Source organism: Hesperophylax consimilis, chromosome 14, assembly GCF_061612785.1.
Source record: "Hesperophylax consimilis isolate HC1 chromosome 14, BYU_Hcon_1.0, whole genome shotgun sequence".
NCBI classification, from domain to species: Eukaryota; Metazoa; Arthropoda; class Insecta; order Trichoptera; family Limnephilidae; genus Hesperophylax; species Hesperophylax consimilis.
Genome location: NC_142849.1, coordinates 26,188,020 through 26,209,616, shown reverse-complemented (window position 1 = coordinate 26,209,616; position 21,597 = coordinate 26,188,020). Strand labels below are relative to the sequence as shown.

At 32.3% G+C, this 21,597-nt stretch overlaps 1 protein-coding gene across 1 annotated transcript in view; it reads left to right on the top strand.

Annotated features, from left to right (window-relative positions):
• LOC149418116 (uncharacterized) overlaps positions 1-21,243 on the top strand; it is a 36,149-nt gene extending 14,906 nt beyond the window's left edge. The window contains exons 10-14 of the mRNA XM_089639893.1: positions 5,176-5,310; positions 11,592-11,740; positions 12,449-12,689; positions 13,326-13,469; positions 21,172-21,243. Of these exons, the coding sequence (XP_089496019.1) occupies positions 5,176-5,310; positions 11,592-11,740; positions 12,449-12,689; positions 13,326-13,469; positions 21,172-21,243 (741 nt within the window). The remainder of the gene's footprint in view (positions 1-5,175; positions 5,311-11,591; positions 11,741-12,448; positions 12,690-13,325; positions 13,470-21,171) is intronic.
• The last annotated feature ends 354 nt before the right edge of the window (positions 21,244-21,597 follow it).

The following is a 21,597-nucleotide window of genomic DNA, read 5'->3' as shown; positions in this document are numbered from 1 at the left end:
ATGATTATGAGGAAGAAAAGAAAAAAAATTATCAAAAAATAAAAAGTACAAAATGAAAACAAAACTTTCAAACAAATGGTCAACAAAATTCTCTTGAGACGTCTTTAGAAATCCAAGGACTGGAATTAAAAGAAAATGAAAATCCTAACATACCGGTGGAACTCATACTGAAGAAACTAGAGTACGATGATCTACTTCTGCACAACAACATTGAAAACTGCTACTCAACAAAAAAATCAATCACATTGAAATTAAGAACAACAGAAGCTAAAAACAGAATACTTTCCCAAAAAAAGAAAGTTGGGTATTTTACTGCAAAGGATATGAAATACTCTTCTTCTGAAACAAAGATTTACATAAACGAGAAGCTTACGCCCGCCAACAACCAACTTCTTTGGCTAGCAAGATCTACAAAATCTATGGGTTACAAATTTGCTTGGACAAAAAACGGAAATGTCTTACTACGAAAAAACCAGGATTCACCAATAATCTACGTGAAGGACGCAAATGATTTTCCACTACAATAATTCGGACCCCATATAAAAAAAGAAAAAATTAAATAAAAACTTCACACAAAAGGGCTTACGCAGACAATATTATCTAAATACTCTCATAAAAAATGCAAACACCGGTATTACTCTGAACAACTACAAAAAGTACATAATGACTCACGAAAAACATGGAACATCATAAATGAGATCTCAAACAGGAATCAAAAAGAACACAAAATTCCTCAAAAAATTATAACTGAAAATAATATAATCTTTGATAATCCTAAAGATATTGCAACCAATTTCAACCACTTTTTTACAAACATCGCCTCTACCCTTATTGACAATAATCCTTCTCTTAGCTTGCACTCTCAGCATGTACCCCCAGACTTTCTGAAGACTAAAAATTCTATCTTCGAACTATCCGAATTTCCCGAAATAACTGAACTTGAAATCGCAAACCACATTGACAATCTAAACGCTATATCTTCAAATTGCCCAGACAACTTAAGTAACACTACAATTGAATCTATAAAAAAACATATAATCAAACCATTACACCATATATTTAACGCATTCATCGGAGATAGTATTTTTCCGAATAAATTCAAACTAGCCAACATCATCCCGATACACAAATCAGGACCTAGATGTAAAACAGACAACTACATTGACACCAATGACATACCAATGACATTAACTTCTCAATTGTCTAAGATATTAGAAAAATGCATTAAAAAACGTATCGTCGATTTTCTGGAATCAAATTCACTCCTTTCACCTAACCAATATGACTTTAGAACTAAACTAGGTACTGATGATGCTTTATTTAATTTAACCAAAAACATTTATTCTAACCTGGACTCAAACATTAAAACTTTAACCATTTTTTTAGATTTAAAGAAAGCCTTTGACACAGTCAACCATAGAACTCTCTTAAAGAAAATATCCAACATTGGAATTAAACATAAATGTCTCATGCTGCTACAAAATTATATATTGAATCGCCAGCAATGCACAAAAATTTGAACATATTTGAGAAATTTTGATTTAGTAAAACATGGTGTACCACAAGGAACTGTATTGGGCCGCTACTCTTTCTAATATAATATATTATATAAATGACTTATGTAATATTAAAATACCTGGTAAGATTTTTCTCATTTGCTGACGATACTGCAATAACAGTCCAAGGAAAATCATGGGAAGATACTACTTATAAAGCTAACAAATGTATTACTACTGTCAAAGAGTGGCTAGATAGAAACCTGCTTACCCTAAATTATGATAAAACTATTTGTATTCCTTTCTATAACACACAAAAGTCGGCTCTTTTTTTTATTTTTTTTATTTTTGGGAAATCAACAGTTTATATTTTTACAGATTGTACATAAGTAAAATAGCCAAAATAAAACCAATTACGGATTTCCTCCTTGTGATTTTACGTAAGACAGCATTAGAAGAAATAATTAAATTTATGAGAAATGTGAAGTTATAATTATATAAAATAAAAGAATTGTATAAAATAATAGAACAAATAATACAACAAAAATAAAGGGAAAAAAAACTAAAATTTATATAAAATAAAAGATTATCGATACATTGGTAACCATAAGAATACAAACAATATTGTGCATATAAATCATATCATAACCATAACCATAAGAAGACAATGTTGTGCATATAAATCATACCATAACAGGATTTTAAATATATAAATACTAGAAACATAAACATCAGAAACATCAATTCAAGAAACATCAGTGAAATACTCTTTTAAGGTCATTTTATATTTAGTAAATTCGTTCGTTCAGATTATTAAATGATAAAAATTCTATAAAGTTAAAATGGGCGGGATTTAATGAATTGATGGGTTCAGTGTACATATAATCACAGTTGTCATTTATTGGTAACCAAAGTAAGTGAGGTAGGTTGTAGTCTCCCACTATAATGAAACTGTCATTATTGTTATCCGTCATAATCTGTGATACTTTGTTTATGTGAGAAGTAATATTTATAAGATGTTTATTGTCAGGTGGGATGTATGAAGTACATATGTGAATTTTTTTACCAGGAAGTAATATAGTTACCCATATGTCTTCCGCTTCAGAATCCCATTCTAGTTTTTGATCAGAAATTAATTTACTTTTGACTGCAATTAAAACTCCACCACCGCGATTTTGATTGAGGTTATGATAATCTCTATCTCGTCTGTAAATATGGTACCGTGGATCGAAAAGTTCCTCATTAAAGATTGAATTGTTAAGCCATGTTTCACTGAGACATATAATGTCATAGTTGTTTAATAATACATTTTGAAGAAAAATATGTGTCTTGGTTCTGAGACCTCTTAAGTTTTGATAGTATAATTCTAAAGATTCCATTGTATTAAGTATATAGTGCAGTTAATATAAAGTTGCTGGAAAGTTAGTTGATGGAAATATTGTATGTTTTTAGTTTTTCTAGATCATTATAATTATTTATGCAATGGTGATTTGTGTTTTCATTAAGTCTTACATAAATTTTACAATTTTTGATCCAACAGAATTTGAATTTATTAATTTTGGTAAACTCTCTGACCTTTTTGTAGAGTACTTTGTTTTTATGAGTTAAATGTTCATTTATATAGATCCGTTGTTTTCCATTAAAGTTAATATCCTCTGCTGTTAGGCCCCTTCTTGTCCGGATTGCTGCTATGATTTCGTCTTTCTGTTTCCTGCCCTTTAGTTTTACTATAATATTCCGCGGTCTTCCTTCAATCTTCTCCTTGGGGGTGACTCGGGTGGCGTATTCAATGTCGTCGCTTACTATATTTAATTCTGAATAGATCCTTTTGATAATCTCCGTCAGGTTCTCTTGTTTTTTTTCTGGTATCCCAATGATCTCTATGTTATTAATGCGTGCGTGTTGTTCGTTAGCATCCAATTGTTTTTGTAATTCTTTAAATTCACTTTGTATTACGGCGTTTTGTTCCAGAGTTTTTTCAAGGTTGTTGTTTTTTTTCGTATCAATTTTTTTTTTCTAGAGTTAATATTTTATTTTTTAATTCCTCGATTTCTTCTTTATACTCGTTTCTGATGATTTCCAGAAATTGTACCTTAAATTCTTCAAACTTTTTGTCAAGAAGTTGGAGGAGTTGGGTGTCCGTAGTATTTAGTGTTTTTGCAGTTGCTCGTGTAGTCATTTTGGCACGAAATATTAATTAGTATAACTTCACTTCACTATTAAAGCTATTAAAATATAGATATTTAGATTTTAGCTAGAATTTTTTATTTTATTTTGAGATATTTCAAGAGTGAAATAAAAACACGACAGCTGTCATTGAATGTTATTGTTGTATTATAAAAAATACTACTAAATAATATAAAAAATATATACTCTTAAAACCAATCTTAATTTTCTAAAGTTTCAAAACGTAAATTGTAACCCAAACACATTCTGTAACTGCGAGGAGATGAAATCTGAAAAACTTATTAAGTATTTAGGTGTAACTATAGATTGCCAACTTAAATGGACCAGCCATATTATAAAAACTGTTAGCAAATTGGGATACCTAAAATATATTTTTAAAAGAATGAGTAATGTAGTAAATATAAAAACCATGAAACTAGTTTATGACTCACTAGTTCATTCATCTCTTTCCTATGGAATAATTGGCTGGGGCGGAACTTTTAACAATCATGTAAAACCACTAGAAATTGCCCAAAAATCAATTATTAAGATAATGTACCAAAAAAATAAATCCTATCCCTCTAGGCAATTGTTCCAAGAAACTGAAATTTTGGACCTTAAGCAGACCTATAGTGCTCAATGTCTTAAATTTATTTATACGCGACCAAACAACTTTATTAAGAATTCAAATCATGCCAGCCAACGACATGGCGGGCGCTTGTGAATATGCTGTGCCTCACTGCAAAACCAGGTTGGCCCAAAGGCATATTAGTTTTATTGCTCCAAAAATGTATAATTCTTTATGTACAACCTTTAAAAGGGACACGTGTGTAAAGTTTCAATCTTTCAAAAGGTACATCAAATCTTGGCTAAAAAACACTGAACTAGATATTTTTTTCTTATAAGTTTTAGCAAAGCTATCTGTAACATTTATATTCATGTAGAGATTATTTTTTATTATTTCACATACATACAAAACAGCGGATTTATTTTATTGTTTGTGATGCTTTGTCTGCTAATTCACTTTTTAAGATGTCTTCTTTAAAAACTAGTATTTACCTTATTTTTTGTGTTATTTTAAAACTTTTACATATTTCATGATTTAGTTTCTTGTAATGCATCTCTACAGTAACTCTTTTAATAACTTAAATTTGTATTTGATATTGTATCTCCACTTAAACTATAGAAATAAGATAAAAATACTTATAATACCCACACTCAGGCTTCGCCTTCGTGGGATTTTTTTTTTTAATTGTGTACATTTATTTCAATATTTTTTATAAATTATTCAATATTTTATGAAACCATGTATGTATAAAAAAAATTCAATAATGAATTTAAAAAAAGAACCTTTGCGTTCCAAAAGGTCGATATCTTCATAAATCTGTTTGTATGCCTCAATAAACGATTAATTTAAGCGTGATTACATTACACAGCTTTTTCTGTCTTGAATAATTTCATGATTCTAACGATATTTCCTATTTTTTAAAGGAAAATTCTTGTGTATTTTCAGTTTGAACAGACTGCAGTTCATGAAGACGATGCGAGTGACTTTAACAAGAAACTCATCCTGGCTAGCAAGAAGGAACCACTACCCAAACCGCATGAGACGGATATCGTCCAAATTTTGGCGAAAATCAAGAACAAGGTGAGTTATTCGTTTGTTTTAATGTGAATATCATACAATGAATCGTACTGCTTAGAATATCGGGAACTATGGCAAATCCTATGAGAATATAAAGTCACGTCTTTGACTAACTGTGGAGAGTGACAACAATAGTTAAGCCTAATCATGTAGTAGCGTTGTTCTCACTCATCCTCACTCTATAATGCGATTCTTACAATTCGCGTTTATCACCTATTAATATACTAAGTAATACTTAAAGAGTTATCTTTATTCAAAACAACCACCACCACATAATCTACCGCTTAAATATTCTATACCAATAAATAGTATAACATTGGCGCAGCCGGTAGAGTCCACCAAGACTAGAGTAGTAGTAGAGCTGAATTAATTCTACCGGTTAGTGTAACTGCAACGACAAATGGTCAGATTCCAACAACGACCAACTACAGTATGATAGTTCATATATTGATGATTCACACCCACTCGTCATTCTTCTGCTAGCTAAAGTCCTCAATGATTCGTAATCATTATTAATTTGTCTTTTTTTAAAAAGAATAATAACAACATTTTTTCCACGGTATTCACATCATTATAAAACATTTATTAGATTATTATTAAAGTAGGTAACAGATTAGAAAGGTAGATTTTATAACTATTTTAAATATAATAAAAAGATTTTTTTTAATTAGTTTTTTTATCAGTTGTGATATTTTTAAAACAAATAATTAAGCCTACACAGTAAGTAGGTAGTAACGTAAGTGCACCAGATTTTTCTCCGAATTATGCTATTCAGTTACAAGTTGCACTTAACGAAACATGTTTTATTTACTTATGCCACCTTCATTCCTTACTTATCTCATTCCGTGAATCACGCTGAAAACATAATTAATATAATTAATCTGTTTACAGGGTAATTACAGTGTTAAGCTCTTAATATCTGGATTACTTTTATAATCAGAGGCTTCTTATTAATAAACGTTGTAAAATGATTATGAAGCCTATTATGCTCGAATTACTCTATTAAAATATGTCCATACTAATTTACACGTCATAGTACCGTTGGAATGTTTTTTTTTCTGTGGCTTTAACATTTTAACATTATATCTACCGTATATCTATTATGTTTGTTTTTTATGTTTTTTGAAGTGAAACTTCTTTAGGCGCGTAATGAATTTTCGGGGACGGAGTAAAACCGAGTCACGATCGAAACGAAAATGCGGGTACCCCCACCACCGATTAAAGTTCATTTGATCTAGTCAAAGTTTTGAAGTAACATATAAATGCTTCTTAGCTCATCCCGACAACTGGCGTTGGTGGTGTAATGGTCAGCATAGTTGCCTTCCAAGCAGTTGATCCGAGTTCGATTCTCGGCCATCGCACATTATTTTTTTGTTTTTAACGCCTTTTTCATTCAATATCTTATTTTTTAGTAGGTCAGAACATTTTTTAAAAGAAAATAATATTGCAAAATAATAAAAACACTTATCTCACTGTGATAAAACATTACTCCGCTAGAGCGCGCTTTGCGTTATTGTGTTGGATTAAAATTATTATCTAATCCGTATATTATGATAATTGTATTACATTTATTTAATTAATTTATTTATTTTGATAATATGTAATAATTTTCAAAGTTTTGAAGTAACATATAAATGCTTCTTAGCTCATCCCGACAACTGGCGTTGGTGGTGTAATGGTCAGCATAGTTGCCTTCCAAGCAGTTGATCCGAGTTCGATTCTCGGCCATCGCACATTATTTTTTTGTTTTTAACGCCTTTTTCATTCAATATCTTATTTTTTAGTAGGTCAGAACATTTTTTAAAAGAAAATAATATTGCAAAATAATAAAAACACTTATCTCACTGTGATAAAACATTACTCCGCTAGAGCGCGCTTTGCGTTATTGTGTTGGATTAAAATTATTATCTAATCCGTATATTATGATAATTGTATTACATTTATTTAATTAATTTATTTATTTTGATAATATGTAATAATTTACAGAAAAAAAAATTAAAACTATCTCCCTCTGATAAAATATCCGTTCGCTAGAGCGCACTACGCGATATTGTGTGGGATTCTATTTCTGTACATTGTACATTATTTTTAAAAATATATTATATTGAAGTGAAACTTCTTTAGGCGCGTAATTCGGGGACGGAGTAAAACCGAGTCAGGATCGACACGAAAATGCGGGTACCCCCACCACCGCTCACCGTTCACTGTCCCTCTCTCACCATATGCGCTTGTTGAGGTGGGGGAGCCGCTCACGAACGTTCTCTCTCTTCTCTTCTTTCCTCTCTCTCAGACACCAGCGAACTGCGCCACGCCAAGCATCAGCTGCTTGGTTAGTATACTGCGTCGTGAGTGTAATACGAGTGAAATACGTAATTGATTGTGGTTCATACGGTTTAACAAAAGAAGTTTCACTTCTGTCTTGCGTAGGCTTGACACACCCACTTTTTTTTTTTTTTAAGAAAGATAAACATCCCGGGTTACGAATAACCTGACAATATTTAAAAATCTCCTACTATCACTACAGTAAGCGGAAAATGTTTCTTGTGTTGTGATGAAGGACTTAGCCAGCCGAGGAATTGAACACACGACGTCTGGGTGGAACCAAACGCGATGATCACTCAGCCACCAACAATAATACTTATATTATTATAACTATAATAATATTCTATTACCCACGTACTAAAATTTCAAACTTCACAACATTGAAACCAATGTATATTGTTACTCTGCACAATACACGAAAAACTGTAAAATTTTAAAAACCTTAATAAAAATATTATTTTGAGTTCCTGATGAATATGTCTTAGGAAACCTTAAATTGTTGCAGCTTCTTGTACACGGAGAAAAATGAGCATTGCTAACTTATTAAGAACCTCGTCAAATTTTTGGTAATCCGGTTAAACACGGATCGCAGGCTTTTAACGAATGAATTTGTAATTCGAACACGTGTTCCGAAATCGTGATAACTGTTAATGCAAATTCATGCAATCCTGTTTTTAACTGTATTAGTAATAATCTCTATAATTGTTGTTCTACTGCAATTTAAATTCTGTTTATTTACCTTTTTGTATTTCAATGTATCATGTTTATTTAAATAGGTTGTTACATGTGACATGTTGTGCTAATTGGCGGAATGATAATGACGCAACCCACACAGTACGCACGTGCTGGGAAAGGTTATTCAAGACTGGCGTCATTGTGAAATTACTCCATTTTAATAAACTCGTGCGTATAAACTAATTGTTGCTTCACGTGTTTTATAGTGACTGAATGGGTAAAATGGAATAACCCTCTCTTTTGCAATGACCACTTTCCAAATAAACATTTTATTTACAAATTGGAATCCTTATTCATTTTTTTTTTCTTGGTACAATTCTGGTCTTATTCATATTATTGTATAAGTTGGGACAAAAGTAATGTCATAATTTGACTCTGCCATAATTTTTAACGCAAATAACGTCAATTGTCATTGTGCTTTGACATTTATGTTGTATACAAGTAGAGAATTAGTTGACAACAAGCAATAGAGCGATATATACTTGAAGAACGCGCAATTATTGTTACTGCTTATTTGACCAATTTCCAGTGAAAATACCCTATTATGAGATAACAGTTTGTATTTCTAATAAAGGACACAGTGCTTTATTATGAAGAAACGTTTTTATTTACAGGAATCATTCACAATAGTTAGTATTCCCGTTCTCTATTCGAAAGAAAGATACAATCCGATGACGATTAGTACCTATTATTGATATTATGACGCTAATGTCAATCAAGGACCGCAATGGTAGAAAGAATAAATAACAAACAATGTTTATCATGCTGAATTATTTAAAAAAATTTCTCATTCTCACAAATCTTGCATAAAAACGAAAAAGACAGGAAATACCAGCATGTCGAATGTTTCAAACAAAACTCCCTTCATACATTAATGTAAGACGAATCAACAAAAATCTCATGATTTCCACTATCTGCTGTACGTTTTCCTTGCCTCATCATTATTATTAAAAAATAAACATGTGGATAAAGTTATTTTATTTTTATTTTTATTTTTGTTTATTGCAGAAACAAACAGTACATAATTACATGGATGACAATAGTTACAAAGTTATAAAAGTTAGTATAATAATTGGTACCAATGACATGTCGCTGACATATATACATAGGAGGTATTTTATACATTTACGGTTAAGTTACATTTTTAAGTTAAGTTAATTAGTGTGCTGGGGAAGGAGAGAGGTGTGTGTGAGTGTTTGTGTGTGTGTACGTGTGCGTGTGTGTCTGTGTGTGGTTGTATGTGTTATGTTGGCGAATTTAGTGTGCTAAAAAAGTTTTTCTTAAATAGAGGGAGAGAATCAAAAAATATATCGGTACTTGTGCTTGTTTGAATTGAGTTGAATGTTTGAAGGATGCGAGAAATAGGGGAATTGGCTGCAGCGTTTGTATTATTACTAGTTGTGTAAAAAAGGTTGGTGTGTCGAGTTCTTTTAGATGGGGTGTTAAAATTTATTTGGGATAGAAGTTCTGAGCAGTCTATTTCGTTGTGTATTATTTTATGGAGAAATGTCATGTCAGCTACCGTTCGCCTGGATTTCAGGGATTGGAGAGTGCAGATATAATTATTGTTGTATTTATAACCTAGGTACTTAATAAATTTATTTTGTATGCGCTCTATATTATTGACATAGTAAGTGTATTTGGGATTCCAGACAGGCGATGCATATTCCAGTGTACTTCTGACTAGTGAGGAATAAAGCATTACTAGCGTACGTGGATTTTTAAATAATTTACTCAGACGCAGTATGAAACCTAACATTTTGTAAGATCTAGCAGTGATTGAAGAAATGTGCGTATTAAATATAAGTTTACTATCTACGTAGACTCCAAGTGTTTTTAATCATAGTAATAACACATTGGATTATCTTTGCATTATTTTTTTTTCAAGTATGGGTTTTTCCCCTTTTAACCATTCACAGCTGATATAATGATGATTTACTTAATTTTATTACAATTTCCATTTCACTTTCATTCGGTTCTACGTAGGAACAAAAAACGGTTACTGAACCCAATGACTGAACCATCCATAATTCAGATTTATCATGATGTACCTAACTGCATTGTTCATAATGTGACGCATTTAGGAGGATTTCACAGATAGGAATCGATATAACGTGGGACAGGGTCATAAATGTGTCGTTTATCTACGTTCTAAGGGATCAGCTGATTTTTAAGTGGCTGTAATAGAAGAACTGTACTATTCAAATTTGGGAATGAAACGAATGAGTGCAAGAAACATTTGAAAAAATCCAAAAACTTTCCATTATTGGAGAAAATTGATGTGTGAAAATACTACCGAATTTTACTGTGAAATTTTGTAAGACAACGGAATAGGGGGGGCAGCGGAATCTAGTTACAATATAACCAAAGGAACATGATATTTTGAGTACTTACCAACTTTCGTAAGGGTGCTCATAATATTTGTTTGGCTAAAGTTAGAATTCTGATGGCAATGTCATAATATTTCATACTAAACACCAAAACATGTTTACATAGAATATAATAATAATGTAATGTGTTTGTATTTTATAATAACATTCAATTTCAATAGATTCGCTGTTTTTGAATTTATGCCAAAATCGACTACTATTTTTAAAATCAGATGAAAGACTTTCAAATTTTAATATAACAATCGCACATATACCGTTTTACGAATTAAATTATTACACGCCCGTTCAACGTTGGTGTGGTAAAGCCGGCCTTGAGCCTGGTTTAACACCGTTTTAACCAAAAAAAATGCCAGGGTAATAAGTCTTTTCACTATTCCGAAATACGCCGCGTAATATTTACACCACTTTTTGTAGTAAGGCTCTTAATATGAATTTTTTTTTTTAATTCATACATGGGTGGAGTTTTTAAAATCGCTTACCGATGATTTTTATTTTGTTAACTTTATTATGAAGCTAAAAAAACACGTTTAGTTCAATAATCAAGTACTTTATCGCTCAATGTAAAAATAAAAATAAATTAAAAATCAGCAAACCTAGACTGGGTGAACTGTTTGGAAGTTTTCTGTTTCATAAAATTATACGGGAGCGTCTCTTGTAGACTTTTAAATGCTAAGAGAAAACTTGGTATTCTTTCGAGTTTTTTGAGGACGTGTCATTTGGTGACAGATTTAGCACAATGTGACCCAAGTAGTTAAATGATATTTTTGGGGGCAACTAATAAATCTCTCGGCATAATTCGGTGTTCCAATAAATATATTTTATTTTCAATGTTTTTAGGTGGTCCGGGAAAGAATACGTGTAATCTACTTCCTGGAGAGATTCGATGATCTGCGACAACAGATTATACCAAGAGCGGACTTCTGCAGAGGTCTGACTTCTGCTGGTATACAACTTACTTCTTACGAAATGGAGACTCTCATGGACGTGTAAGTACACAGGAATTAATTCAATTAAAATTGTTTAATTGTCCAATTCGTAAAAACTGCTTGGTAACTAAAAATCAACCCTAAAAAAATGATACATCTACTTTAACTAAAATAGTTTGACTGGAGATTGAAACTTCCTCCCGAGGCTCTTAACTGCTGTGAACTTTTAAAATTATTTTAAAATTATTTATTTTTATAGACCTGGGACTTAATTTTTTTCTAAGCTTACAAAAAAATATCAACAAAGTGCTCGATTGTAGCAAAGAACAAGATGTGTTCGTGTTCTACTCGATTGTAGCAAAGGCCAAGGTATGTTCCTGTTCTACCTGATTGTAGCAAAGGCCAAGGAGTGTTCCTGTTCCACTTGATTGTAGCAGAGGCCAAGGTATGTTCCTGTTCTACTTGACTGTAGCAAAGGCCAAGGTATGTTCCTGTTCTACTTGATTGTAGCAAAAGACAAGGTATGTTCTACTAAGAGTTTTAATTAAAGTATCTATAATACTTCTAAATGAATACATTTTAAAACCAACATTATTTCGCATCGCATCGCCTTAACTTAAGGAGCTACACGCTGTGGAAGTCAACATCCCACCCTTAAGCAAAAGTAATGGAAGTGAGTCGCCTGAAGACGGAAGTGATACTCAAGGGGTTACAGCACCGATGTTGATGATAAAGAGATCTGTTTAATATAGCATTTTTGTTGTACAGTTTTGCGGCTCCAATGCGACGCGAATACGTGGACTACTGTCGATTCTCTTCCACCATCGAGGAGAACTTCACACAGAAGGGTCTACAGCACTCTCCGCTTCTGGTGCCCGTGCCTCACCTCGCCAGCCCCGACTCCTGGGGAAACTTCCTCAACTTCCAGGAGAGGACCCTCCTCAGTAAGGCCATGGAGAAACTGGGCAAGTCGCCTGACGTGTTGTCGAACATCACCGAAGTGTTTGTGGTAAGTATTAAGCTAATCTATTACCTATTCTTCGTCATGCTGTGCTCCTGGGATCTCATGAAAATTTTCAAATCAACCAGAAGCTACTTTTGCAACTTCTAGAAAGGGGCCATGTTCATTAAAAACTAGCAAATTGTCTGATATGCTATCAAACATTTGAATATGATTTAAACATTTTCTATGCTGCTGGTACCTTCTTACCTACGAAAGATTGGCTAAAACCTGGATAAATCTAATTTTTTTAAATGAGACGGAGACTTTAGGCAGGGGTTATGGCATATATAGAAGAAAGTCAGATAGTCCAGATAGGCTTCTACATATTAGGCAAGCTTGAGATGAGTACTGGGTTACTTTTAAAATTAGGATTATTGAAGCTTTACACTTCGATCGATGCACCTCGGTGTGTAACTTGTCATCTATCAAGTAATGATCCTCCGCATCTCCCTACTTTTACAGTCAACGTTTCGCACAGTCTTGCTGTGTCCAATATCAGGGCAGATTTTTACTACGGCAACTGACTTACATACACATAAAGTCTTTTTTAAGCCAGTTTCCAGTACTAATATAAAAGGGTTTTACTACAATTTAGCATTTTTTACATTTTGAGGTTTTTTAATTACATTATTTCTTCACCAGGACTTTGATAAAGAAAACTGTGGAACTATACCGAAGACCAGGTTTATCAAGTCACTCAAGGTCCGCGATATGATGGACCTTTCGACCAGAGAACTTGACGTCATCTGCAAGTGTTTCGGCGCCCATAGGGGGTCGGAAGATGAGGTTTGTTACGATATTACTACCTTACGTACCATCGACAAAATGAAACCAACCTAACCCGAGAAAGCTTCATTCATTATTATTCCATCGGCCTAACTTTTCCTAACCAAAGCAAACCTAACCTTTGTGAATCATCTAACAAAATCTCAAATGCATTAAAAAATATGCATGTCGAAAAACGAAACATTACCAAAGGTAAAAGATTCACGAAGCTTACCTATCTTAGTAAAGCATTTTTAAAACATTGCCCTCCCTAAAGAACGCTTTCTCAACTACCTTAAATATCACTTCTAGTTGTTTATTCTGACAGCGGAGACATTCTAGAACTTCTGATTTGAACGAATCGATAATACTTTCTTCAAAACCTCTTGAACCGAATCAATAGAATGAGTTTGTTACAAATAAATCGCAAGCATTTTCATTAAATCAATATAAAAAATGAGATCAATCATTTCCATCTAACGTAATGTGATTTCTGGTCTTCTGGTTTCACAAATACTAGAAAAGCAAATCTGATTTTGAAATTCAAATATCGAGGAGATCATTTTTCTTCCTTAAGGCCCCCTCTGGAGAGAGCTTCTTATGTATTCCATTGTGTCAATACCCTTGAGTCAACTTCATACATACAAAAGCTTTTAAACCTTTTTCATTTTCCAGTGAGAATATTTGATGAGATTATATATCAATAATTATTGCGCTTCGGAAAAATCATTTGCCCAAACCCTTTGGAATATCCTCTAGCCTTCGGCGTTAAACCTTTGTTTTGTTTTGTTGAGTCCCAGGGATAGAATGAATAAAATAAATATTCTACTTTTTGGAATCGCGATAAAAAAAAACAAGATTGGATTATTTCTAGCAGATACAATAATCCCTCGTTTTCCGTGGGGGTTGGCATCACCTAAAAAGCGAAGCTTATTCAAAAACCGCGTATAAAGAGAATGTAAAATTATTAGTTTGTTGCAATTTTCAGTCAAAATAAAACACTATGTACATGTACAGTAAAACAATTATAAAAAATCCTCGCAGGAAGCAAATTGTGATGAAAGTGTCGAAAAACATATTTAGCCAAATAAAGTCATTGATTAGGAACATCATCATCTATCCATACGGAAAATTGAACAAATTATTATAACCAATAATTATTCGCCTGAATTTGTATGGATAACAAATTGAAAATATCTCCCGTCGGCGGCATTTATTTTTTCTTGGGGAAATATTCTCAATTTGTATGGATATTTCAGGCGAATAATTATTGTTTATAATAATTTGTTATCCGTTGTACCATGCATAAAAAAACTTGTCTAATAAATATTAGTTGATCATTAAAAAATTATGGAAAATTATTTTTTGGGATGTTGCAATGATTTTACAAGATTTATACGACGGCCACCGAGGTCAAGGGGTTAGACTCTCAACTAGCAAGCTGGAGGTCGCAGGTTCAAATCCCGGCGTGCGCAAGTAAATTATATTTGATTAATTTGTGTTGTTTCACAAATAATATGTAGTATATATCAGAGTGGAAGATACTATTAGTATCGCCCTGATGAAATAGAAATGTTGCTTGAAATGGCTTTGGCCGTGTTTAGTGACCAGATCTGAATAGCCAGCTACTTTTCCTCCTTCCTCTTTCTCATATCCTTCCCCTCCCCAGTACCTTCAACATCACAACATACCTCAATTGGGGATGCCATAGGCTCCAGACGATTAAGAGCAGTTGGGACTCTTGTGCGGTTTCGGTTTGTGTCGGTGAGGTATAGTAGTAAAGAATGTCTCTGTAGGGCTTTGTCCACTCTTTCTTCAAATTATTTTGATACTCCAATCCTCTCATTAGATATCTTTTAATCCTCTAATAGATAGTCCAACTTTAAGGACGGGTTGCTTCATAGAATTTTAACAATTCATCAAATTTCAACTTGAATTTTCAAGCTATGTGAAGGTTTCAATCAAGTTATTTTATTATATCATTATTGCACAGTTGTATCGAATAACTGAAATGAAAACAGAACTTGAATAGAACCTTCACAGAACTTGAATTTTGGGTTTGAAACAACCCATCCTAAGAAGTAGGTTAGTTAGTGCTAGCTTTTACTGTGTAAATTATATTATAATTTCGTGCCTGTTTTTTTTCTGATCGCGAGTAATAAAACGTGGATTACGAGGGTTAGTAATGTACTTGAATATCGACAATTCCAACCAATAATATTACGTTTTAAATAATAAATTATTCAAGAGATTGATTTTTAGGGGTAGACTTGTAATAGTATTATATTGGAATAGTCTCAGACAAACCAGATAATAATTAAATTTTCCTTTCCATTGTAAAGTTTCAAAGCGATCCCATTTACGATATATAAAGCCTTTGTTCAATTTATGGGTTAGTTAATTTTATCGCAAGACAATTGAATATTGATAACATTGACTACTTAGTTTTCATAACCGAATAATTGATACATTGAAGAGAAATCTGTTGAATTAGATCATTTATTTATTCACTTTTACATGTAGACTTTTTGATAGGTAAGTTATTCAGGAGTACAATAATAAGTCTATCGTACATAACATTATAAACTGAGTACTGAGAACGATATAAGCAGGTACAAAACATATTTTTTTAATGATAAACTAATGTTTATAAGACAAGGTTTTTTATGCATAGCACAAAGGATAACAGATTATTATAAGCAATAATTAGTCGCCTGAAATATCCATACATATTAAAAATATCTCCCGAATAAAAATAAATGCCGCCGACGGGAATTGAACCCGCACCTTCTGATGTCCGGTCAGGTGCTCTAATCAGGAGTTCTGTTGTACAAAGGAGTTCAATAATTGTACATATTAAGAGGAAGCTAAAACGTGTATATTCTTGATATACCTTATTTTGTAGGTAATAGGCTTAAAAATCGCTTGACACGGAGTCTATAAACGTTATATTTCAAGCAAAAAAGTGCTTTTTATTTATTTTGTAAATAAATTTATAAGAAAGCAAAAAAGTTAATCAAATGAAACTGTCACAAATAAGCTTAGCTATAATACTGTATTTTTTTAAAGTTGTTTCATTTATGCGTTCACACATTTCTATTGAAAAAAAATATTTTTAGTAGTTTACATATTTATTCTTTACTGAGTAATTTATATTTTTATTTGTATTCTACTCAAGCGAAACGATAGGAAAACTTTCAATATTTCTAAAGCATATTTTTTGGTATTCATAATGTACACCAATTCGTTATGAAGATTAATCAAAATAGTGATTTGGCATTAAACTTCGCCCTTGGGTCAATAACTGGAATATGAGTTGAGTGATTGGCGTACGAGTTTGAAATGTCTTGCCCTCATTTACCAAAAAATCATAACTCCGAATTTTAATTCGAAAACACATAAGCTGATTCTAGCGCTATACAGCCAATGAATATTCCTAAATTTTACCGTTCATCATATATTTTCAGGGTTTATAAAAGAAACATTAAAAAATCGTCAAATCGAGTTAAAAATGGCATATAATGGCGTGCGATCACTCAAGACGTTTTTCAAACTCGGCATAATATGCCGAAAATCACTCGGGTGGTTGTAGTATTATGAACGTAGTTACAGAGCAATGTGCAGTAACTTTGTTGATGTTTATAAAGGCAGTTTCTTTCAATATTTCCGGCTTTCTCTCTACAAGTCATTGGACACCGTTTCAATGTATGTTTTGAGAAAGAGAATGCGAAATTATTTGTAAATATTATTTATATTGACAAATGTCAAAATAATTTTGAATGTTGGAGTCTAGTTCAGACTTACAAAAGATGAAATATTCAATGAAAAATCATAGAAAATAAGCTATTTATTTATAGAGGTACAACCAAAAATATATCATCTAATGTTCCCATTCCTAGTTTACAGAAAGTATAGATCAAAAATCAGTCAATAGATGTTGTTTACTTTGAAGAAAACATTCCAGAAACTTCAGGCCTTAAACTTTTTCCAATTAGCTTGCTCGACGTTAAACATCATACCTTTTTGCGTTTTCTGGGAACTAATAAAATTTAAAAAAATTATAATTCGAAGGCTTCTCTAACTGCCTTTGAAAAATGTAAATTAGCTCAGGGAAATATTGAACCGTTTGCTAGTTATTATGAGAAACTTACTTTATGAGAAACGAAATATATTCCTGGAAAATTCCTTTCGTAATTAAATGTTAATTATATTCTTTCCTGTCTTCCAAGATTTGATTTTAAGCATTCGGGCTGTAGCCCGAAGGTAATTTGTAAGCTACCTTGTTTTAAAATTACTATTAATATTATAAATTCTACAAAAATTTAGAATGAACGCGGCTGATATCCCTTGAAATTATGAAGTTTTCTTGCTTATTATGCTGAAAATTAAAATTCTGGCTCTGTCACTAACGTAGTATTTTCGTCGCGAGAGAATTTATATAGATATTGATTCATCGCTAAAGCTGATACTAAAGTTGTGAAAGTGTAGAAAATTATAGAAGCGTCAAAGATAGCTTACAATTTATTCCGAAATATAAACTGATATGTGAAAAATCTTTTTTTTTCTTTTTTGTCGCCACAAAGTATATAGTTTTTTTTTCTTGCTAGAGCAATCCCGAGCAGTTAAAATTCATTTTAGGACGGGAGGAACTTACAATACTAATGTATAATGCAGAAGGTACAATTTGACATGGGTATTTTGATATCAAAATCATAATTTTATTTTTCAACGCTGCACGGAGATAAACGATCATGTAAAAAAAAATGACAGCTCGCGAACTTCCTGATTAATTTAAATTAGTCATTCAGAATATATCCTGAACACGTGTTCTTTTCCTAATATATATCATGACGGAATGCTACAACATAAGTACATAATATCAGTATTTGTATGAACACGTGTTCCGCAGTCCTCACAAAACATTTGCTGATGACTGATACTTTGTTAGGAACTCTTTCAATTCATTATTTATTGCTCCACAGTCCCATTTTTAACAGGAAAACGAATAAATTAACAATGTATACCAAAAAATGTAATCCATTTGATCCTAAACGCACATTGCACGTTATTAAAAATATAATATTGGCAAATCACAGTTTGTGATCCCACAACACCAATTCTGCTGTTATAAGCAAAAAGGCAGCTTCAAAGTTCAATGGTCGCATTCTGATATACTTTTATTATAATAGGTTGATAAACATAAAAGGTCTCGTACGTACGTTACATCAGAATGTAACCATTGAAATTTTCTAGCTCCTTTTCACTTACGACGGCAGAATTACTGTCATTTTTTATTGAAGAATGATGCTTTCTACGCATTGCTAGCTTATATTTGATGGGTTTATTGTATAATGTGGTATCCATTAAATTGAATTTTAAATAACACTACATTCATCAGTCTTTATGAAGGCTTCAAATATACGTATGGTTAATTGATCAATCTTTGACGGTTTCTTTCATGTCCGAAGCGGTAAGAATCCCACACACAATAAAAAAATAAAACTAATGGAGCGTGTAAGTGTTTTCTATTCAACGAAACATTCATTACAAGCTAAAATGTATTGAAAATGCTGTGAAATAAACAACACGTTGAGGATCATTATTTTTTAAATTATTAATTAATAATTCGAATCCCATTATGATAAGTGTTGGCAGAGCTTCAACAAAATGTTTGTGTAATAGTGATTCAATCTACTCGTATAACGTATATTTTTGTCGTTCGTTTTATTTTTGTGACCTATAAAAGCGTTGATGAACAACAAGGTGCAACAAAACAGACAGTTAGGTTTTGAAGGGTCAGTACAACCCGTTTGGTGAGTGTAGGAACCATTGCGTCGGAAGGGTCGTGCTGTTTTCAGTCGTTACCATGGTTAGGTCTTTACAACACCGAGGCTTCGCCATACGCACGTTTCTTGAAAATGGCCGTTCTTTCGTCGCCACCCAGGGGGCATTCCGGCTGCATTTTACGACTTCTTCCTGTGAGGTTACCTGAAGGAAAATGTTTTTAAACATCGACCTTACACCTTGAAAGAACTCAAGGGACAACTTCAGGACGAAATCGCCGCTATGCCCGTTGAGGTTTGCTAAAATGCGGCCGATAACTTCAGTAATCGCCTTCATCAATGTATCGATGCTGGGGTCATCATTTTTGTGATGTTATCTTCAAGACTTGATGCATAAAACGGCATGATGCACAGAATTAATTTAAATAAAACCCCATTTTTTCAAAACTCCACAGTCAGTTTTTGCTCTCTCTGTTTTGTGCAACCTGTATTAAAATATACTGCAATTTGTCAAGCCCACTTTTACATAAATTCTTTGACGGTTAGAAATAATGGTTTCACTAGACTTATTATTATGATGCAAGATTCCGTATTTAAGTACGTGGCCAATACACAGTTTCACAATACGCAATCAAATACAAATGTATTTGTTTTTAAATTCAGATATTACCTATTACAAAATAAACCATTACACAAATCGTGCAGGATAATAGTTTCTACGAAAACTGTATTTTTTTATAAATATTGTTAATATAAACAACTTAATTTAATTTATTTATTTTTTATTGATAAATGCAAAAATTTCCGACTGGTTTCGTCACTACTATTTCACCTTAACGTACCTTTTACACTTCATTGTACATGTGTTGTATTTTGATACAGGTGGACTATTGAACCTTCAATTTTATATTGTGTTGTATTTTGATACAGGTGGACTATTGAACCTTCAATTTTATATTGTGTTGTATTTTGATACAGGTGGACTATTGAACCTTCAATTTTATATTGTGTTTTATTTTGATACAGGTGGACTATTGAACCTTCTATTTTATATTGTGTTGTATTTTGATACAGGTGGACTATTGAACCTTCTATTTTATATTGTGTTGTATTTTGATACAGGTGGACTATTGAACCTTCTATTTTATATTGTGTTGTTTTTTGATACAGGTGGACTATTGAACCTTCAATTTTATATTGTGTTGTATTTTGATACAGGTGGACTATTGAACCTTCAATTTTATATTGTGTTGTATTTTGATACAGGTGGACTATTGAACCTTCTATTTTATATTGTGTTGTATTTTGATACAGGTGGACTATTGAACCTTCTATTTTATATTGTGTTGTATTTTGATACAGGTGGACTATTGAACCTTCTATTTTATATTGTGTTGTATTTTGATACAGGTGGACTATTGAACCTTCAATTTTATATTGTGTTGTATTTTGTTACATGTAGTCTATCGAGCCTTCAATTTTATATTGTGTTGTATTTTGTTACGTGTGGTCTATCGAGCCTTCAATTTTATATAGTGTTGTATTTTGTTACATGTGGTCTATTGAGCCTTCAATTTTATATTGTGTTGTATTTTGTTACATGTGGTCTATCGAGCCTTTAATTTTATATTGTGTTGTATTTTGTTACATGTGGTCCATCAAGCCTTCAATTTTATATTGTGTTGTATTTTGATACAGGTGGACTATTGAACATTCAATTTTTTATATTGTGTTGTATTTTGATACAGGTGGACTATCGAGCCTTCAATTTTATATTGTGTTGTATTTTGTTACGTGTGGTCTATCGAACCTTTAATTTTATATTGTGCTGTATTTTGTTACAGGTGGACTATTGAGCCTTCAATTTTATATTGTGTTGTATTTTGTTACATGTGGTCTATCGAGCCCTCAATTTTATATTGTGTTGTATTTTGTTACAGGTGGACTATCGAGCCTTCAATCTTGCAGTGGATCGACTGAATTATGCCTCCAAAGACACAAGATGCACATAGAAAAAATGCATCTAAAACACCATCCACCACCTTAAAATTACTAAGGTAAGAAACAATTATAACAAAGGGAATATTCATAATTCCGGAAATAACTATCGGGAGAAGATATGTTTTATTTCGATTTTCACTTTTTTCGTGAGCCATTTTAGTTTGATGTTAACAATACAAACGAAAAGATATTTCGATTATTTGATGTAAACTTTTACACCTGTCTAAACAAATTATTTGATGGTAATGAACACTAGGTAATTATCAAAGATAAAGGAATAAAAAATAATTAATCTGTTAGTCTTTGCACTAGGTGTCGAAGCAGATTCGCAGAAAACAACACTTCAATAAAAAAATCATTGTTAT